Source organism: Meleagris gallopavo, chromosome 25 (genome assembly GCF_905368555.1).
Source record: "Meleagris gallopavo chromosome 25, MGAL_WU_HG_1.1, whole genome shotgun sequence".
Lineage (NCBI taxonomy): Eukaryota > Metazoa > Chordata > Aves > Galliformes > Phasianidae > Meleagris > Meleagris gallopavo.
Window position 1 is genome coordinate 4,615,062 of NC_139428.1, and position 19,778 is coordinate 4,634,839.

General features: G+C 45.7%; 2 protein-coding genes across 5 annotated transcripts in view; one reads left to right on the plus strand and one right to left on the minus strand.

The window, feature by feature from the left end:
- Positions 1-934: 934 nt before the first annotated feature.
- Positions 935-7,679, minus strand: C25H1orf94 (chromosome 25 C1orf94 homolog). Its single transcript, XM_019622751.2, has 6 exons — positions 7,447-7,679; positions 4,296-4,753; positions 3,300-3,469; positions 2,408-2,479; positions 1,562-1,737; positions 935-1,010 (listed from the first exon to the last, which is right to left on the minus strand). The coding sequence occupies exons 1-6, from the start codon at positions 7,677-7,679 to the stop codon at positions 935-937; spliced, it is 1,185 nt and encodes a 394-aa protein (XP_019478296.2).
- A 2,607-nt stretch (positions 7,680-10,286) lies between these two features.
- The window catches only part of CSMD2 (CUB and Sushi multiple domains 2), a 232,676-nt gene continuing 223,184 nt past the window's right edge, over positions 10,287-19,778 (plus strand). The window contains exons 1-2 of one of the 4 annotated variants that reach the window (XM_085208652.1): positions 10,287-10,534; positions 10,674-10,929. In XM_085208652.1, the coding sequence (XP_085064778.1) occupies positions 10,773-10,929 (157 nt within the window). In that variant the 5' untranslated portion in view covers positions 10,287-10,534; positions 10,674-10,772. Of the gene's footprint in view, positions 10,930-19,778 lie in introns of all 4 variants that reach the window. The other 3 variants (XM_085208653.1, XR_014879599.1, XM_085208654.1) reach the window with 3 other exon arrangements.

Below are 19,778 nucleotides of genomic sequence, written 5' to 3' on the forward strand. Positions count from 1 at the left end.
CTGTGTGATTCTGTAATTTGATGTATACAGACGTAATGTACTTAAGCAAAACACAGATCTCAAGTTTAAGAGCAGACTCTTTCACACTGCTCAGTTTAGGGCTGTAATGGTTGCAAACCGTCAGCTCTGTGTAACTGAAACTTTCTTCACCAGTTTTAAGGCAGGAAGAGATTTGTGATAATTTGCTCTGATGTGCACAGCACAGGCGGTAGGATCCCACAGAACACCCTGGAGACCCAGCAAATTGGCTCAGGTAACAGCAGAGAGCTCTCCCTGCTCAGTGTGTGGAAGAAAGCCTTGCTGCTCTGGCTTTGCAGTCATGATGCAGGTATGGAGGCAGCAGCAGCTGTGCTGCAAAGACAGAATCAAAAATCAGAGCCTCGAAACTGAATTAAATACCCAACAAAATATGCTTAAAGAGGATTCTTCATACAGGCATTATGGCTTGACCATCTTTAATACTACAAGTCAGATTAGCATGTGGATTAGCATTAGCGTTTGCAGTAACAGGATGGGAACATTTCATTCACGGAGCTGCAGCACACAGACTGCATCTGTGCTCATCTCACTTTGCATGCACACTTTAGAGCTACCATAGCTGAAATCTGTGGCCAGAACTTATTTTTTCCGACAGTCTTTATTGCACCAACATTCAATTTTAAGTGTTCAGACATCTGTCATAAATAAAACATTTTTAATTACGTCTTTGTTTTCCAAAAAGGGAAAAATCCCCTTTTTCTGTCATCCTAAAAAAAAAAAAAAAAAAAATTATTTCTGATTTGTCATGCAGCTGTTTCTTAACGTGTAATTCACGTGGAATTATATTCAAGATAGAAATCTTCTCTTTGGGGAAACACAAAGTTCTTATGGAATCCTAGGGCTTCTGGTATTTACATAAAAATCTGGTGCTATTAGAATAGGAGGACTGGTTCTCTTAGAAGTTTACGCAGTTCCCATTGGGGGGGTAATGGTGTGTGGACCTCACAGCTCCTCCTGGTGCAGCACCAAACCTAAAACAAGAAGGAACATTCAGGCCAGCTTGAGGAGATTGCATTAATTTACAAATAACTTGTTAAAAAGACGCCCAGGTGGTTTCTGGAAAGGTGATGTAAGGAAAGTATGTGCTATCCTGTAAGTTCTGAAAGATGTTACACAGAACTTACATATGCTAAGATTGTTAGCAGATCCTTGATTTTTATAGAAACCTATGGAGATGAATCTTTTAATGACATTCTGTGTCAAAATGTTTTGGTTTCTATCATGCTGAAGCATTTCCTTTCTGCTAGGTTACAAAAATTTCATGCTTTATCCATGAGGACTGGAAAGCTGTAGGTGTGATCTTCTACAGCAGCTTCATTGCCTTAAAACAAATTACTTCATTACTGTATCAAACTCATTTTGGAGTTATATGCCTTATAGAAACTTTTCTGATTTGGCATTTGGTGAGAATGGAGCTGGGGAACCCAGTTTGTGATTAGGCTGTGAGTTCCATGAAGGGGTGCAGTAGGGGATGACCCCTCACCGGGCGCTGAAGCTAGAATTCAGATCTGCAGGGCCATACCCGTAGAGAGGAGGAAATGGGAACCGCATCCCATCGTGTGCTGCTGGCAGATCCTGGATGCTGGTGGGCAGCTGAGGTGGGGCCCTCTGGTAGGGGAATCCGGGCTGAACCAAGGGGATGTAATTCAGCAGAGGAGTGTAGGGTGACCGGAACATCTGTGGGCTGAATGGAGCCCCCTGGGGAGGAGAGAGAAGCACAGGAGGATGGTGAGAGTCTGCAGGTGGGTGATGGTCCCAGCGATAGGAACTGGAGTTCACTGAAACATTTTCAGATATTTTGGTGTATTTTTTTTCCCCGCTTCTAATATCTCCTTTAACCTGCTGCTCTTCTCGGTGAGGACTCCCATCTTCATTCAAGTTTGGGCTCAGTTTGCTTCGCTTTAGGTGCTTTTCAAATAATCTAGAGCAAAAGCTGGAGGAGCTGGGTGGCTGTGTGGGACCTACAGCTGTGGCTTTGGCCCTCTAAGTTCACTCTTCCTCTCTATTTTTGATCCTAGAGAAAGGTGGTTTTTGCCCTTACATAAATGCAAACTCTTAAAAAAAAAAAAAAAAATAATAATAATAAAACTGCAGTCTGAATGGAGAAGACACAAATTATTTGGTACAAAACTTGAGCGTGTGCAATAGATCTCTTTGCTTAGAGGCTCAGGGCCATCTCCTGAGCTATCTTGCAATAAGTACTCCTCCAAAGAACTAAATGAACTTAGCCCAGCTCAGCATCTTGTCCCCAGATCTGTTTTTGTCACCAATGTCAATCTCGGCATACGACAAATATTACTGACTAGTCCATTGTGCTTAGCATCTGTGCTCTGCAAATTGGAGCACATTTGTAGCCATTTGAACACACCTGTCTTGAATAGCATCCAAAGGAAGGGTGCAGAGCTTGCTGGAAAGGGATCCTTGCTCGCTGGTATGGTCCCTGTTAAGCATATGGAAAGCATGACTTTTAAAATGATTTGAGTCGCTCTGTTAATTATTATTATTTTTGTGTGAGATTTTTTTTTAGTGGGAAGTTATGTTCAGAGAAACCAGGTTGAACTAAATGAATTTCTTAGCTTTGGGGAAAAGTCTTCCCTTGGTCTCCCTACGATATCCAGAAGAAGTGTTTCCTTTCAGCCCAATGCTGGGTGTGGAAGGACTGCACTTGTCCTGTGCTCAGTAGGTCTCTGAACTGTGGGCTTCAGGGGAAATGGGGAAATTCTTGGACTGTAAATCATGGATACATGGGATTCCCAGTGTTTTATTCCTTTTGACTTAAGGATTTGCTGTCTTAATAATGGCTTTTTTACTTTGAGATGAGGTCCCCTTTCATCAGGTGAAGAAAGTAGGATCCCAGTGTGTAAACAGAGCCACCAAGTGAAATATCCCTAATGAATTATTAGCTCAAAGTATTTGTAATACAGGATAAATATTTGTAAATACAGCATAAACATGGAAACTAATGAATGCCAAGAGAGGTCAGCATTCAGTATATGTCAATAAAACGTCATCCTTTGATCACAAACATCTCGGAGGACTGCATTACAGAGGATGTTAATACTCTGATGGTGAACCAGTGCGATGCCAGTGTAATTAATCACTGTAGGTCAGCAGTCTGGTTTCTTATAAGCACTGCCCTACAAATCAGAAAGCAGTTTTCACAGCAGTGGTAGCTGGTGCCCTGAGCTTGTTGGTGTGGGCCTGGAAATGTTCTGCTCTTCTCTAATGTCTTCTCTAAATGTGGGTTTATTTAATCTTACCTGAAAGGGTGGGAAGTGTGGCTGGTTTGGAAATAGAGGGAGTGGAGGGAAGCTCAGACTGGGCCACATTGGCTGGTTTAAGGTTGTGGTTGTTGTAGTAGCAGAAAAGCGTGGAGTAGAAGGACTGGCATTGTATATAACAATTTTTTTGTCCAACATTGCGGTAGTTGCTGTAAAACAAAACAAGGTTGAAGGTAATTAAGCATTCCCTTCATTAAACTGTGAAGCACTTGCAACTACAACGACACGCTCTCCCTGTGAGCAAAGTGTTTAAGATGCTTTTGCAGGCTATATTTCTGGAGCACAGAGACCCACACTTAGAAATCAGCAGTTCATATTCACATGTAGGGCCATGAAACCCCCAACCCACAGGACCTGGAGTCAAGTTAATTGCCTGAGCTGTAAGAATGACTGGAATGGGGCAAAAGGTTCTTGTTTCATTCTTACAGAGCTCAAAACTATCTGAGATCAGGAAATTATCACAGAAGAAACTGATGGTGTGAAGTCTCCAGACTGATAAATCCAACCTAGAAACTTAACAGCAGATCTAGAAATGCATCATTATTTTTCTCCATTCTGAGATGCTTAAATGCTTTAAGTTATCAATATTTTGTGGAAATGTGGATTTCTTAAGCATCTCTTACTGGGAACCCAAAGTCATAACATCTGATACACAACCACCCCCCTCCAAACAGCCTAGCTTATAGAAAATATTGACCAGTATACAAAGCTCTGTGGTTATGACCTTCCTGTATTTCCTGCTTCCTCGTATGAGGAGGACGCTGGATAGAGGAGAGAGCAATATTGGCATCTGATACGAAATGCAATTTGGGAATGGGAAGGATTAGCTCGGTAGATTTCAGTCCTACAAACAAGTTTGGAAGACACCACTGCAAAGTGAACCCCACCTCAGCCAACTGTGTGCAACCACTTCCACTCAGCCTTGGTTCTCCCATCGCTCCTGGTGCTTTACCAGCACCATGCCCTGATCCATACCTGGATTCTGCAGTGCCTTTGGGGCTGCGTTGGAGTCAGGTCTGGAGCAAATCTTGGCGACTGTTGAGAGCTGTTGCTTCTGTCCTGCAGTTTGACTTTCTGCTGCCAGAGCTGGCACAGCTGTGCTATTCCTTGCAGTGCTAAACGTGCCATTCTGGAGGAACTCTTTCACTGCCTTGCTTTCCTCAGCCATGACCTGCCTGTCTGGGCCCTTGGCAATGTCTGTGTGTTTCAGCAGCAATGGCATCCCCAGCTTGCTGCCAGCACCTGTGGTGCTGCTGTCCCCCAGCCCCTTGGAGCTCCTGGGAGAGCTTGCTGAATGCAGGAGGTTGGTGATGGTGGATTTAGCAGAAAGCTGAGCATCGCAGAGAGCTCTTAATTTCATCTCTCTTTCTCTGTTTCCAATCACTGCTCTGTATATACTTTCAAGTCCCTCTGTTTCATCTAGCAACCAGTCTCTGTAAGAAAGTGGAATAAGGATTCTGTTCAGAGTTTGACATAAGATTGAGCTCATTTTCTTGACTCCTTCTACACCTTGCATTTCTGTCTCATTTATGTTCTGTTTAAGATTCGAGCGTTCCTTCTCAACCAGAACAAAAACTTCTTCCAGCACACTGTCCTTTTCCAAAGAACCACATAAAAATGGAAAAACTAAAACAAAATCTCAGCTTAATACATCTATTCAGGAATAACTGAAGTTGGGTGACAGCATTTCAGATAGGAAGCCCTGAAATCCTCTGGGACCTTACAGTGGGTCAGCTGCCAGGGCTGAATGCTGTGTTCTCTGAGGCACACCTCAGTGCCCATGGTGGTTCCCTGCTCAAAATACTCATTTAAATTCCACTTTGCTCCTTCACAGCCAGGTATGTTCAATAACTTAACGTATTATCAATTTACTCTCCTCAGTTTGAGGGAAAGCGATGCTCTGTGCATTCACTGCACAGATACATATATAGTACATAAGTGGATTGCTAATATTAGTGAAATCTGAATACTTAGATGTATCTAATTATGTCTAATCATAGGATCACTATCATTGGCAGGATGCTGCTTTTTCCCCTATTTTTAAAGAGCAGATACCTTAAAATCCTCAACAAATTCATACTATGGGCATAAACTTAGAAAATTGCTGTTATTTCCAGAGTAAAGCTTATTTTCTACAACACTTTATCCCATCTTTCACTGGGATTCTTCTCTGCAGTGGTGGTTGGAAAGACCTGGAGGGTTGGTTTTTGGACTTGGGCTTTAGGTTACTGAAGTCCTCGGTAGCTTTGCTCTTCTGAATCGAAATACTGCAGAACAAACCCAGGAAGGTGAAACTTATTGTTGTTTGTTCAAAAGATTGCAGGTACTTTTTTAAACGAACGAAACAGCAATTTGCATAAGTCAATATTCTAAGATAATTAAAGATTGCTAACCAGAGCAAGGTCATGCAGTGTAATCTTTGACCACTGGTGTTACTGCAGCTCGTGGGCTGGGGAGCACCTCTATTGACTCCTGGGTATGGAGAGATGAAGGAAAATAATTCAGAGCAGTTCTGTCAGGAATAACAGAGGTACCCATGGTACAGAAGCTGCTCTCTCCAAGGTCAGAGGTGGGGATCTGACCCAGGGTTGCCTCACCTGAAGAGATTTTAAGGAAGTTCTTTTGAATTCTGTACTGCAGTTTGGTTTCAGTGCTTCAGGTTTGGTATTTTTGGAAGGTTCAGTGACTCAGGAGGGTCTTTGAACAACTGATGAGCAATGTACTGTGATGAGTGTATGCAGAGGGTACTTCTTTGCTGAAGAGCCTGCTTGCTGAATGCATGAAAATGCTGCTGGCAGAAGGGTCAGAGCAGCTGCCCAAAGCAACTCGAAGATCAGCAGGCGAAAAATGACTCATTTTTCTGAACCTGAGAATGGTGCTTTAGCCACTGTGCTTTGCTGGCTTGTTAATTTCATCTTAGTTGGAGTTGCTGAGTTTGTCACAGGTCCTTTCTGCTTGTCCCAAACCATTTTGATCTGCTGCCTCAGCCCTGTTACGGTAGCTTAAGTGTGGCTGCAGGTTGCTGGGGGTGGGAGGCTGCTGGTTGGGCTGCTGGCACTGCATTAAATTAATTGCTAAAAACTAGGCCTGTGTATTTCTATTGGTAGCTTTGTTTCTGTAATTTTTTTTAGTTGTTAATAGTTCATGGTGCTTCATACCATATCTCTTTGCTTGGACTTCTAAGCAGCTGGCAGGACCAAGGGATGTGGCTGAGCATGTGCTAATTAAGATGTTTCAGCAGCATAACTTGACCTACCAGTGCAACTCCATTGGCTTAAAGGTTATTCTTGGGTTGTTTGCCTTCGCTTAGTTTATTCTAGTTCAATTATTATTTTTGTTACGGATATGGAAGGGAAAGGGAAGGAGCCAGGACTCCAAGATCTACGCCCTGGGTTTCACACTGATACAGTGTTGGGCATTTCCCCTTCTGTTCCTCCATGTCTTCAGCTAAAATTATCAAATTATCAGCTTTTTCAGTCTGTGAAGTTGGCCTTAAAAGACACGATTGCAGTTTTTCACTGTATCAGGCAAGATGTGTGATTTATGTAGGCTTTAAGAACTGGACACGTGCTAATAACTTGCTGATTGATAGCTGGATTTGTAAATTTCACTTTTTTTCTACTTCAGGAGCATATAGTAAATATTACCCCATTAATCTGAAGAGCATCCTTCCCTCCCTTATCACCATTTGTCCCACAGAACATGATTTGGCATAATTTTTTCTGTGCTAAATTCAGCTTCTCTTTGTAAAGATCAGCTGTTTACAGTAGCTTCCTTATAACACTTTAATTTTCGATTTTGTTCCTTTTGAATGCTGCTTTCACTTCTTCCTGTAAATATTTTGATGTGCATGTAGTTGTTTTTCTTTAAATGTTGTGGGGAAGAGAACGCAGCAGCTGCTTATGGTGCTTCAGATTTTCAAGTAGCTGGCTTTCACGGGACACGCTCTCCCAAATAAAACTGGTTACAGTGGGAAAAGTGGGAATGCTTTGTCCTATTTGGCCTGAAGTCAACCCAGCACCCCGTGCTCCAGCTCTCTGTTACCAGGGGTTATGAGGGCTCTGTTGAGCCGGGCACTGAAGGGGAGGCAGCAGCCCCTTGTCCTGCAGTGCTGGTGGTCACTCACCCACTGTGGGCTCCATTCCTGCTCCATGGGGGACCAGGTGGATCCGTGCAGACGATGGGCTGCAGCTCCCAGGAGAGGCTCTGCACGCGTTTCCAGATCTCGTGGCAGGCTTTGTCCAGCCCGTCTTGGGGTGTGTTGTCGTGGATCCAGATGTGTCGTGGGAATGGCCCCAATGGGAATGACCCCTCTGATTTCACTGCTGGGGCTGAAAACCTGTCCGTGCCAGTGAGCATCCTTCAACCTCTTTGCATTCAGGCAATCTTTTTGAACGATGTTTTGTGTACGTGGCAAACGGAAAGAAGAGCCGTGGCAACCATGGAATGCCAGGACCTGGCAGTTGGTAACTGCAAAAACCCACTTGTCCTTGGCACAGCTGGGAGCTTTCCTTCTAATAAACCTATAACTAGATTCCTGTATTTCCAGGGTCAGCGTTCAGCTGTCCCTTGCCCTTCTTCCTCTTCCTGGAGCTCTGCCTTTCCCACTTGATGTGCAGGTGATGAAGCTCTGAAGAGCACATGGCTCTTGTTAACTCATGGCTTTGCCCAGATGAATGTTATTTTCTCCCTACCAACAGTGATGATATGGTTAAGAAAGAATAACTGTGTGGTAGTTACTAAGATGTTTTGCATTCCTATGCCAGATTAATAGTGGTGAAACTCTCAATTTTTGGCATCATTCTCCAAGTGTGAGTACCTTCTGTGGTTCCTCATTGATCACCAAGGGTTGTGTTTGTGAGCTGCACCGGGGGGAAGAGAGAAAGGAGAGCCCAAGGGATGTGGGTTGGTGTTTGTGCCTGGTACTGACACTTGTCCTACGTGCCCTTTCCAAGCTCTCAACTGCTCTTCTTATGGGAAGCCGTTGTGAGGATGTGGTTCCTATCTGTGAGCTGCTTTCAGCTCTCTGCCTTAAACTAGGAATCAGGGATGTTACAATTGCTCTAATTTCATTGGGAGGGATCACAGAGCTTACTGTTTGGGCTGGGAGGAAGAGGTATTTTGGGCTACGCAAAGTACAAAACACTTGGCTGAGTATCTGCCATAAAGTCTGAAGGCAGAATGTTGATCTGAGCCCTGGTTGGACTGCAGACTTCCCAGCCCCCAGTGGTTCCCCCCCCTCCATTGATGACTCCTTGCAAAATCACCCCGAAGGTGAGATGCAAAGTGAGTGTCAGAGGTCAGAAGTGGGCTGTTAAGCAGAACCTGCAAACATCTCCTTGGGGAGGTGAGTTGTAGTGGTAGATGTTGGTTACGGTGATAGATTCTACTACATCCGTCACGCTGTCCATTTAGCAAATAAATACTTCTTTTTCTTTCTTAAAGAGAGAGTAAGCTTTCTTTGCTAGGTGTGGGGTCCTGCTTGGTTGGGAGCCCTTCATTTGCAATAGGTATGGCGTTATTGCCCAGGAATAAAGTAGGACTGTGTCTCCTCAATGCCTCGATTATGCTGGCTGCTTGCTCCCGGTGCGGGGCTCCAGCCCTTGGCTCGGCCGTGCTCTGCTGTGCGCAGCAACCGAGGTTCGCATCTCCGGCTACAGCCTGGGGGTGGGGGACCGAGGTGGACGGCTGTGTAAGGGAGAAGCGATGTTATAGGGCTGTCAAGTGTGGTACCCTGTTCTCTGATCCTTTTCGATTTGGATCTGTGCCTTTGAACAATAAGGTCTATTTGAATAGGACACTGCAGTTTAAGCAGACATAAAGCAACTCTTTCATGTAACAGCACTGGTTGCCTTGGCTCTTGGCATCGGCTCACAGTGTAGGCAGTGGAAGGATTCAAATGCGGAGGGGACACAGGGAAAGGGAGCGAGAGAGAGAGGATGGATCCGAGGGCGGAGGGACAGATTTGCGAACCCTCGATATAATTTGTTTTTAGCTGTCAAATAAGCTCATTCAGGGCAACCGGAACAAGCTCCAAGAAGGGGGTTTTGCAGCAAAGCAACTGCAGCAAACGCAGCACGGGGCGGGGGTTGGGGGCGGCCCCGAGCCGGGTCGGCTGCTGCGCCCTGCTCCGTCCGGGGGGTTTGGGGGGGGGGGTGCGGGTCGCGGTGCTGCGGGATGGGGCTGCTGCTGGCCGATGGGCGGGCGTTAGGCAGCAGCTTGCCGGGAATTGGGGGGGCGGGGGTGGGAACTGACGACTTCTGAGGGTGTTTTTTTTTTCCTTTTCGTAAGGCTGTAGGGTCACGTAGTTGTTTTTTTTTTTCTTGTCCACAGATCTGCGCATCATTGCCACGATAATTAAGTTCCTCACTGTATCTTTAAAGACCGCATTTTTTTTTCCCCATCTTGCATGCAGCCGTAGGGACAAATGTTCTAACAGACGCTTAAAAAAAAAAACAAAAACAAAAAAACACCAACAAGGTGGGGGGGGGGGGTTGGGAAGAGGAGGATGCCGCTCCCAGCCCCGCAGAGGGGCAGCAGCAGCAGGATGCCCGGTGGGGGGAGGCGGGGGGCACAGCTCGTTCCGGTGCTCAGGACGGGTCACAGCCCTGGGGTGGCCCTTCTGTGTTCTGCGTTTTGCTTCATCACCAAAATCGTGTCAATATCATCAAGTTGTTTACAGGAGGGGGGGGGGCTGCGCTGCTCCCCGGCTGATGCCCTGGTAGCAGAGATGCTGTACGTGTGTCCGTGGGCACGCTGTGCTCGCTGCAAAATGGGGGGCTGCGGGCCCGGCTGCCACGCCAGAAACCTGTGGCGTGCATTAAAAAACAATGCCTAAAGATGCTAAAGCGTAATTTGCGGCTTGGTGGTGGTGGTGGTGGTGCTGGGGCGGGGGCTGGTGGGAGGACTGTGCTGGGTCCAGGAAGCAGAAGCGAGGCAGATCTGCTCGCTGACTGCACGGCAGCCCCTCATGACAGCGCCCGAGCCCCCTCCCAGCATTTAGGGAAAGAGGAGAACAAAGATACAGGAGCGATTAATCAAGTGGCTAATAAAAAAGTATAAATCCCCGGGGGCTGCGCGCCGCTGATGCCGGAGAGCTGGCTCGGAGACAGCCGCCGGGAGGGACGAGCCAGCCCTCCTCTCCTCGCCTCTCTCCCCGAGCTGCTGCCACACTTGGTTCATTCCAGCTGCAGAAGCTCAGAGCCTTCCATGCGGTGGGATTTTTTTTTTTTTTTTACCCTGAGCTGAAAAAAAAATAAAATAAAAAAGAAATCGCAAGCCTGACCTGCTTTTTTTTTTTTTTTCCCCCCCCTCCCTCCCCCCCCCCCTCTTGCCTTTCTCCTCTTCTTCCAGCCGAGCCGAGGACTATCCCAATCGCAAAGGGGGAGAAAAAGGGGGGAAAATCCACCACCAACCAACCCCCAGCACGCCTCATTCCTGCCGCCCTTTGACATGCAACCTTCCTTGGGATGGGACCGGCCGGGATGCAGCTGCAGCCTCGGAAGGAATTGGGGAAAATTGGGGATCTTGGCTCTGATGACGGTGGAATTGAGCTCCTGGAGCCGGGTGCTGCTGCTCTCCGTGGGGCTGCTGGCTGCCTCTGCGAACGGTGAGTGTGCTGGGAAAGGCTGGTAACTTTGGGGCATTTCCCTGCTTGCTGCTTATAGCCTGGGACTGCTGTTAAGCCTCTTTCCAGGGGACTCTGGTGTGTGTATGTCTGTGTGTGTATGCGTTTGTATGTCAGCACACACCTCCCTTAGTGTTGAATGAGTGTTTGGTTTTCTTCAGGCAAGATTCTTGCATCCAGAGGCTGGAGAGAAACTGTCTCAAATGATGTAATACCACATAGAACCCCGTAGTGTTTCTCCTTCTCTGATGGGTCAAATAATCTGTGCACGGTTGCTGTATGATACAAAAGATGACTGTGAGAAATGCCATTGCTTTCCCCCTGTCTTTCCCTTGCATCTTAATTCATTATTTCAGTACCCACAGCATTTGACCATAGCTGATAAAACAGGTTTGCACTCCTTGAATGAAAATGGAAGCACTTTCCTCTTATCCCCCCCCTGCATTTGAACTTGATAAGATGAGCTCTTTGGCCTCAGCATGGTGATGTTTGTGAGAAATGCATGTATTGACTTGGAAGAAGGAGACTTCAATTTGGGGGCAGTGCACACGTCTCCTCCCCGGTTTCTGCAGCTGACCTTGTAGCAAAAGCATATCTATGGACTGAAGTTTATTTCTGGTGCAAACAGCAAATATTTAGGGACTGTCTTTGTGGATGTGGGAGGGGGAAGAGTGGGAGAGCTGTGCTTGGCAGCCTTCTTTCAACGCTGCTGTGCCCTGGTTTCCAAGAGTTTTCTGAGTAATGTTTGTCTTGTCTGCTGCATCCTAGGCTGGAGGAATGTATGCTTGTGTGTGTATAAAAGCTTTTCTTTTTAAATCCTCGTGTTATTTAGAATGCAACACTCATTTCATTATGTAAGACAGACTTTCTCCAAAGAGATTCAGAATAATTAACTGTTCCTCCCGAGTGCTCTTGCAGTGGACCCGAGGAGTTGTGCTAACTGGAAGCATCTATTAGGGAAGGAGGTGGAACCACCCAGCAACCCACAAGCCATAATTAGGGATGAGTATTTATTTTTGGTGATTATTTTTTTTTCCTTTTCTTCGGCAGGAGCATTTTGCCTATCCACAAGGGAGAACCGTTCCAGCAGTTTCTGTTGTGCTTTTCTGATACGAACAGAATGATGCAGAGATACCTAAAGAAGATTTATTATGTCAGGTTTTTGCAGCTCTCTCTCCTTCTTTCAGGCTATCTGTAGCTTTTTTCACACTAGATTTTCCAGGCTTCTTTCTGTACCTGCTTGTTCAGTATTTAATCTTTTCTTTCCAGGCCCTTGGCTCTATCCTTGCATTCAGAGTGCTGTTTGATGCCTTCATCCAGTGGTCAGTGCTCTGTTTTTTTCTCTGCAAGTAAATCTGCAGAAGCTTTTCAGATGTGAGATTGTTGTTTTTTTTTTTTTTTTTTTTAATTTGCATCAGAATTAGAGGTGTCAGTCGATGAGGACTCTTTCCTAGCTCTTCCTTTTCACCAGATTCTGAAATGCCAGTGATGATCTTTTTGGCAAGGTAAGGGTTCCGCTTGGAACCGGTGCTGCCTTGCTGCAGGAGCTCCACAGTGCAGTGATGCTACCATCAGGCAAACACAGCCACCTCAATGCAGAACCCAGTGCAGTTTTGGGGCCTAACCCCAGCAAGGAAGCTCCCTGTGCCGGGGGGCTTCTGCTGCCTTTGCTGGGCAGGCGGTGATCCTTGGTAGAGCAAAGTTCCTCAGAGACTTCAGTTCTGATCTCGCCAGTTTTTGGGGTTTGTGTGGGTAGTAATAACCACGAGTACCCATAGTGTGGCAGTAGAGCTGTATGTATATATATACAAAACTACCAGTTAGTGGGTCTGGCCGGCTGAAAAAAATGGAAAAAGGGAAAGAAATCCTCCAGAGATCACATCAGTTGTGTTCGACAGCGATTCTGCTGCCCAACAACGTCCTTCTAAAAAATGGCTGTTTGCTGTGTGCGCTTCCTTCAGATGCATGGGGAAGCAAGACGAGGCAGCTCCTGTAGTGCAGCGAGCTGAACCAGCTGCAGGAAGGTGTTCCACCGGACAGCAAAGTTTGTTATGAACGCAGGAGCTGATGGGAGAGGAAGTGGTTCATGGCTTCCCTTTCTTAGTGCAATGGTGTGCTAACTTGATGGCATTTGGGTTTGAGGAGGGCAGTGGGTCTTTGGCTGAGTGTGCTCAGAGAAACCAAGTGCATCTTGAGCTGAAATTTCTCGATGGTGAAAACAGGTGGTCTTAATAAGAATGTTTCTGTCCCCTGCTGGGTAATTAGCTGTGCGTTGGCACTGGGGCATTTGGTGTGTGCACTGGCTGAGTGTGTTTGGTGCACGCATGCAGTTTCTCTTGAAGGCTTATTTCTGAAGGAGGTCTTGATGTTATTATTCACACTGTGCTTTGCCAGTCTACATCTTGTTTTGTGCTACGTGACAGAGTTGCAGTGGCTTGAAATGTGGTCTCACCGATTTTTATCCCACTGTAATTTTCTATTTTTCTTGACGGAGAAGAGTTTTGGCAAATTCTTCCTTTGAGGAGTAGGAAGCAGCTTATGAATTTTGATGAATGCGTACGTATCTCCATTGTAAACCATCCTTTTATTTTGTTGTCTCTAATCTGCACAGGATGAAGAGTGATTCAGGGATAGTTGCTCTGCTAGGGAAGCAAGTTGGCTGTGAAGCGCTCAGAGCTTATTTTTGTAGGGGATAAGGATGTGAGATATTAACTCTGAAGCAGTGGATGGATGTTTGTGTAGGAGGGAAGGGAACAGTCGCTAGCTTGATTACATTTGATTGTGGCACATGATGAAACTACAGTATTTGATGATAGTAGCTGAGCGTATCGTTTTGATATGAGTCCTACTACCAGCACTGAGGCAGTGTGGATATCAGTGCTAAATGGAATGAATGATTCCCACTTCGTCATTCATATCTTGCTGATGCCTCTTGTTGCAGGAGGGGGAGGTGGTTCTGGCAGACATTTAGAGGGTGCAGCTCTTTGCTTGGGATCAAACTGGCCTGGGGAGGGTGGGCAGAATAGAAGGAAATTGCAGTTCTCTTTCCTTGCCTTTGGGACTGCAGAGGAGGAGATGCTTGGCCTGGGCTGGATGCTTTCAGTGTGTCACAGTGGGGTGACACGGGTGTGATCCTCAACTGGGGAGGATTGGCCCAATCCTTCCCTCTCTGTGTGCCTGTCCATGTGTGCCTGGTTTGCACTCTGGTTTGACTGGAGCACACTGAGCTTTCTTACCTCTCCGTGGAGGTTGGTGCTCTCGTGAGTTCTTCCTGAAGAATATCTGCATTTGTCGTGGCCTTCTCCATGGAAGCATGTGCCCACACAACAGGTAGGGGAGCACGGGGGAAGGAACTGGGGGCACTGCGTTGTGTGGTGCTGCCTTGCTATGCAACCCTTGGCAATCGATCTCACTCATTCTTTGTCTTCTCATTCTTTGTGCTGATCGAGTTCATCATTTCGGGTACAGGAGGCTTTCCTTTGCTATCTGGCTCCCCATTGCCCATCACTCTGGTTTTTGTCGTGGCCTCTCGATGCTGCTGAAGAACATCCAAGCTCAAGCTCTCCTTGCCGCAGAGCCGGCCTGTCATGTCAGATACCTCCTAGGGAAATTCTGTATTCAGCTGGCTGATGGTTCCCAGCCGAGGCAGCCTGCAGAGGTGGGTGTCTGCTCTGCTGATCCTTGGTGGCTGCCTTCCAGTTGCCTGGGAGTTTCTGTCAAAAGAAGGCAACTGTCAAAATGGGTTCAGGGAATGTGATCTAGGCAATCTGCCGTGGATCCCAGTGGATGTGTGTTTGCCAGGGTGATTTAGGGCTCAAGGTGTAGCTGAGCTGTTGATAGCATATTCATATCATAGGTTGTATTCCTGCTGTAGAGAATGTTTTTTCCTAAACAGGAGTGACTGCCTCATTGATTTGTTTTCAGGGACAAGAAGAGACTTTCAGATGTAGGTACTTGCACTTCTTTCAAAGAAGAAATCTAGACAGAGATGCAAAAATTCCCCAGCACTCCAGTGATGGTAGCCCCCATAGTTTCTGTGTTTACACAGTGTTTCTGGAGGAGTGAAGTACAGTGCAATTATGGAAATCAATGTACTTTACTTGCTATAAACATGATGCAGTGCAGTAATCTGCAAAATAAATATGCCTCTGCCATGCTATGCAGTGGCTGACTGATCTGATAGTGGTTAATGTGTAACTGGGAAAATCCCATTGATTAAAGAAATCAAATTAACTCCCTTTCAGTCTTTGCTACCATGGACACAGCCAGGGTGGAGATAGTATGCTGCAACGAGCTTGTGTGCAATTTCCTTATATCTGCCCTGTGTGGAAGTAGAACAGAGGGTTTTTTGACTTGTGGCTCTCTTACGTTGCTTCAGAGTGGACTGAATATGGTGTTCCCAGTCTGAGCTACATCCCCTGCTTCAGCCCCTTGCAGGAGTGACTGCAGTAATTTTCTGTCTCTGAGGTGCAGGCATCGCTGCTGTGATGCACTGTGTGCCACTGCTGTCTGCTGGTGGGAGGAGGAGCAGGGGCTGTGGGAGCCCTGCTGCTGCTGGTCATGGCTGGGAGGCCCAGATGCTTGTGCAGCAGGGAGATGTGGTGAGCCATGGCTCTCATGGAAGTGCAGGAAGATTTGCAACTGTGAGGTCTGGAGCAGCTATGGTTGCCAGGGAGATGTGTGATAAAAAAAGTAATTAAAAAAATTCGTTCCATGTTATTGACTGCAAAAAAAAAAAAAAAAAATCTGCATGAAAATGAACTGATGTGTTGGTTTGGGGGCAAGCCTATGGTATTTAGAGAGTGAAGGAAGGGGATTGTCACTTGAAGAGACTTATGGGTCCCTTCCAACTTGAGATGTTCTGTGATTTATGATACCCACGCAACGTGTTTGTAGTATGGTGACTGCTGCAGCTCTGTGGGTGAGCAGAGGTTGTAACCCATGTGTTCATAACGTTGGAGGCAGCCCTTGCCTAGAAGACAGCAATCCAACCGATAACAATCCTGGATGTACTTCTTGAGTGTTAGAGGACTGCAAAGACTGAAGGAGACAGCAGTGCAGCATCTGAAGGTGATGTGTGAGGGGCAACCAGCACCAGAGAACAGCTTTGTACTCATCTGTACCTTTGATTGGGCTTGCTAATAGTGCTGCCAAGCTCTCACCAAGGCCTGGTGTACTTCAGTGTTCTCTGGCATTTGTGCCTCTTAGTAATTTGGATGACTTCAACATGCAAGATTCCATCTGTAATAAGAAGGAAATAAACAGTGTATTATATTCCTATTGGCAGGTTTTTCCTTCCCTTCCACTCTCCATGTGAACCATTGCTGCTCCTGCTTTGCTGTTAACCCTTTAAGTGAAGGCACTGGGCAGAAAAGCTCAGTCCATTTCCCTGTAAGTGCACAGGGGGTGTGAAGTGGGACCCACACAGAAAGCCTTGCCCAAGGTCGGCCAGCACGTTCCTAGCAGAGCTGAGCACCAACTTGAGGTCTTCTCCTCCTTTTACTGCAGCACATAAGTGCCATCCTGTTGCTGCTGAGATAGGAGATGTTTTTGAGATGTCTTCTCTCTGAGGATGAGGTCTCAGCTGCATCTGCACCATGAATGTGAAGGCGTTTTACTGTAGTTACACTGAAACAGAACAATTTCTCAATCCATTTATCAAAATGTCTACAGTTCCCATTTCAAGGCAGATAAAACAACAATGAATATCAATAAAGGTGTCTTTATCCAGGACGTTTAAAAATGAAAGAAAGAGAAGATTGGTTCCTTTGGCCTCCGGCTTGTGTTAGCACTCTGGAATGCTAAGTGTGTTCTGTCCTAATGAAATGGCTTCATTTAGGTTCAATCCACTTGCCTCTGTGCCACACAGGTTGCTTTTAACATAGGAGTTCAGCTGCTTCTCAGGCTGTCGGCTGAGATGTGGACCAAGGAGGACATCTCTGTGCCCCGGTCCCCTTAGCTTGGTAATCATGGCCCCACAAGCATCCAGAGCCAGGTGCTGTAGGAGGTGCAAGAGCACTGAAATAAGGAGACAGGAAAGATGAATTAATCATAGCTAGAGAGCTGCCCACCACTGGGGATTTTATGGTTCAGTGCTCTCCTGTTATTTGTGTTCTTTCTCTACTTGGAGAAGTCATCGCAGCCCAATTCCTGCTGTTTTCCATGGCTCCTGGAAGTCCTTGAGGGTGTGAGCCTTTGTCCTTCTGTTTCACTTCCATCTCTGGAGGGTGGGGGTGAGCAGAATCTGCAAAATCCTGAAATGATTTACAGATTTATTCTGCAGAGAGATCCAGGTATGTTTGTGATAGGCTTTCAGCAGATACAAATTGCGCTCTGTTGATTAGCCTCCCAGGTTTTGTGCTCTTGGTTCTCTCCCTTGATTGCACGGAGTGAATTCAATCATTTCACGTACAATTTGGGATTAATTGGGAATGATGCTAAGGTGAAAGTTGTCTGTTTGCTGCTGAACTTCAAGAAATAAAGTACTCATGGCAAAAAGTCAGGAATGTAATGCAGTTTCTGTTCCAGCACGGGTTGCTTGGCTCTTTCTGTAGGTTGTGATGTATTACTTGCATGGGTTTTTTTGTATGTCTATATCCACATTTGTGCATTTTTTTGTGAAAGACTGCAGCACAGCATTTACAAGAGTTGGAATGGAGGGTAGGAGACCTGCAGCAGACTAAGAATTTGCCAAAAGCATCAAGGAATGAGAGACTGGTCTCTGACAAAAGCAGAGTGTTGACAGGGGAGGGGGGCTGGGTGTTGAGGTTTGAACCCTCTGCAAACTCACTGGCTCCAAAGTTCAGTCTGTATGAGCTTCAGCTTCTTGCACAGAATGGATAAAACAGTGTTACCTGATGTGTGATGGAGATGGAAGTTTCAAGGACTTTGGAAATAGAGAAGTTGTTTCCTGGTCAGGGCGCCTCTTGTTAGTAGTTGAACATTTAGTTAAAGCACTGGAAGCCATTTGATGGATATTTTTTTCTTTTTTTTTCTTTAATAGAAAGTTTGTCAAAGAACTTGGTTGTGTAATCTCTTGGATATTGTTCCAGTTTCTGCCCTCACTCTGCTTTTGTTACTGGTGTGTTCCCAAGCTTGAGATCTAATGGCTTGTAAAGGGAATTCTTTTTCTCTGTTCTTTGAGCTGAAATGAGCAATTCTAGTTGGCGTTTTAAGCATCTTGCAAAAGAGCCAGTCTTGCAGTTTGAAAATGTAAGGATGTTCTGGGTCTTGTTCTGTTCCTCAGCCATTCCTCCTTCATGTTTGTCACTCCATTATCTTCAGCAGGATTCTTTCCCTCTCTCGTTGCTACAGGGCCAGGGAGGATCTGGTCCTTTGTCAGATAGATGTGATGCTCGGTGAGCAGCCATTGCCAAACTGGAGGTACAGAAAATGGCAGCTCGTTTCTTCTACAACAAAGGCACAATTCAGTATTCCTTTCCCATTTGATACACCGAATAATGATATCAAGAAAAACATATATCCTTCCAAAAAAGAAATCTATTTCCTCGGATGGATAATGAGCTTTCCCAAAGCCAGTGTCATTTTACAAGATGCTACCTGCATCATGCAGCATATTGTTTATATCCCTTGATTGTATTTTTGTCTCCATTATGGAAAGGTTAGATGCTGGTTGTGGACCCTGCACATCTGTCAGCCACAATCCTGGGTTGTTTCCATTAAACTTAAGCACCACTTGGAAAACCTCTGTGTTAATGATGAAAAGAAGCGTCCACCTGCTGAAATAAGGAGGGTTTGAAGGGTAGGGAACTTCTCCCTGATTGCACTGGGATTTCTCCTAAAGCTGAGTTTAACACAGCCTCCATAGGAACCAGTCCTGGGATGGGCTGAGAAGAGGCTGAAGCCTCTGCAGGGTTCTGCCTTTCCCCGAGGGCTCCAGCTCTGCTTCTATAAGCTATGATGACTCTCATCTTTATAAAAGATGATGGTAAAACAATTGTGTTGGGGTTTCAGTGTTTTGGCAGGGTGTTTTAATGAAAACACATCTAAAAAAACTGGCAGGTACACATTTGTTGAGGGAACAATGTGTGAAACGGTCCCCACGCTGCAGACATTGTTTTGCTTAAAGCCTGGAGCTAAAGCACAGTGAAACCATCCTGGTTTGTGTGGCTTTTTTTTTTTTTTTAATGAAATTCTTGGGCCTTCGTGGTGAAGGCAGCTGTGGTAGCTCCATGCTGATCTTTCAGTGCTGGAAAGTGGTGTTTTGCTGTGCCTTTGGCAAGAATGAGGGCATCAGAAACGGTCCTGCAAGCTCATGCTGTCATCATCTCTTCGTAAATAGCTGAATCAATTCTAACTGATGGAAGTCGGCTTAGCAACAGCAAGTTAAGTCATTGAATTTCAAGTGCTCCAGAAAATGATGTTTTATGGGAGGGTCTATGTTTGTTCCTACTAAGTGCTGTGACAGACTTAAACTAGAGAACAAATTATAACCTTAATTTTTTTTTTTTTTTTTTGTCTAGGAACGTGATGCTGAGGGCTGTTGTGGGCAGGTTTTTTCCTTTCCATGACTGCATTTAGCAAATGAGGCTTCTTACAAAAAAAAAATACCCAATTTGAACCTACAAGTCGATGCAATTCACCCCTTGTTAACTCTTTGATTGAGAGCTATGTAGATTGAAGAGGAAAGGTATTGATCTGCTTTTGGGATTGAAAACTAAGATTAAATAGAAAGTCCGAGAGTGAAAATGAGTTTTTAAATGAATGGACAAGCTGAAAGAAAAATAAAATAGTACAATATACTGGAAATAAGTTCTGAGACTTTGGTACTTAGCATGGATGGAGGCCACAGAACACAGCAACTGTATGGA

Bases quoted from the DNA above. Each gene is read 5' to 3' on its own strand.
- C25H1orf94 (XM_019622751.2), bottom strand. From the start codon at position 7,679: ATGCTCACTGGCACGGACAGGTTTTCAGCCCCAGCAGTGAAATCAGAG. The intron at 4,754-7,446 runs GTGAGTGACCAC...ACTTTCTTACAG, and splicing joins AGGAATGGAGCCCACAGTGG to AGACTGGTTGCTAGATGAAA. The intron at 2,480-3,299 runs GTAAGATTAAAT...TATGCTTAACAG, and splicing joins CACACTTCCCACCCTTTCAG to GGACCATACCAGCGAGCAAG.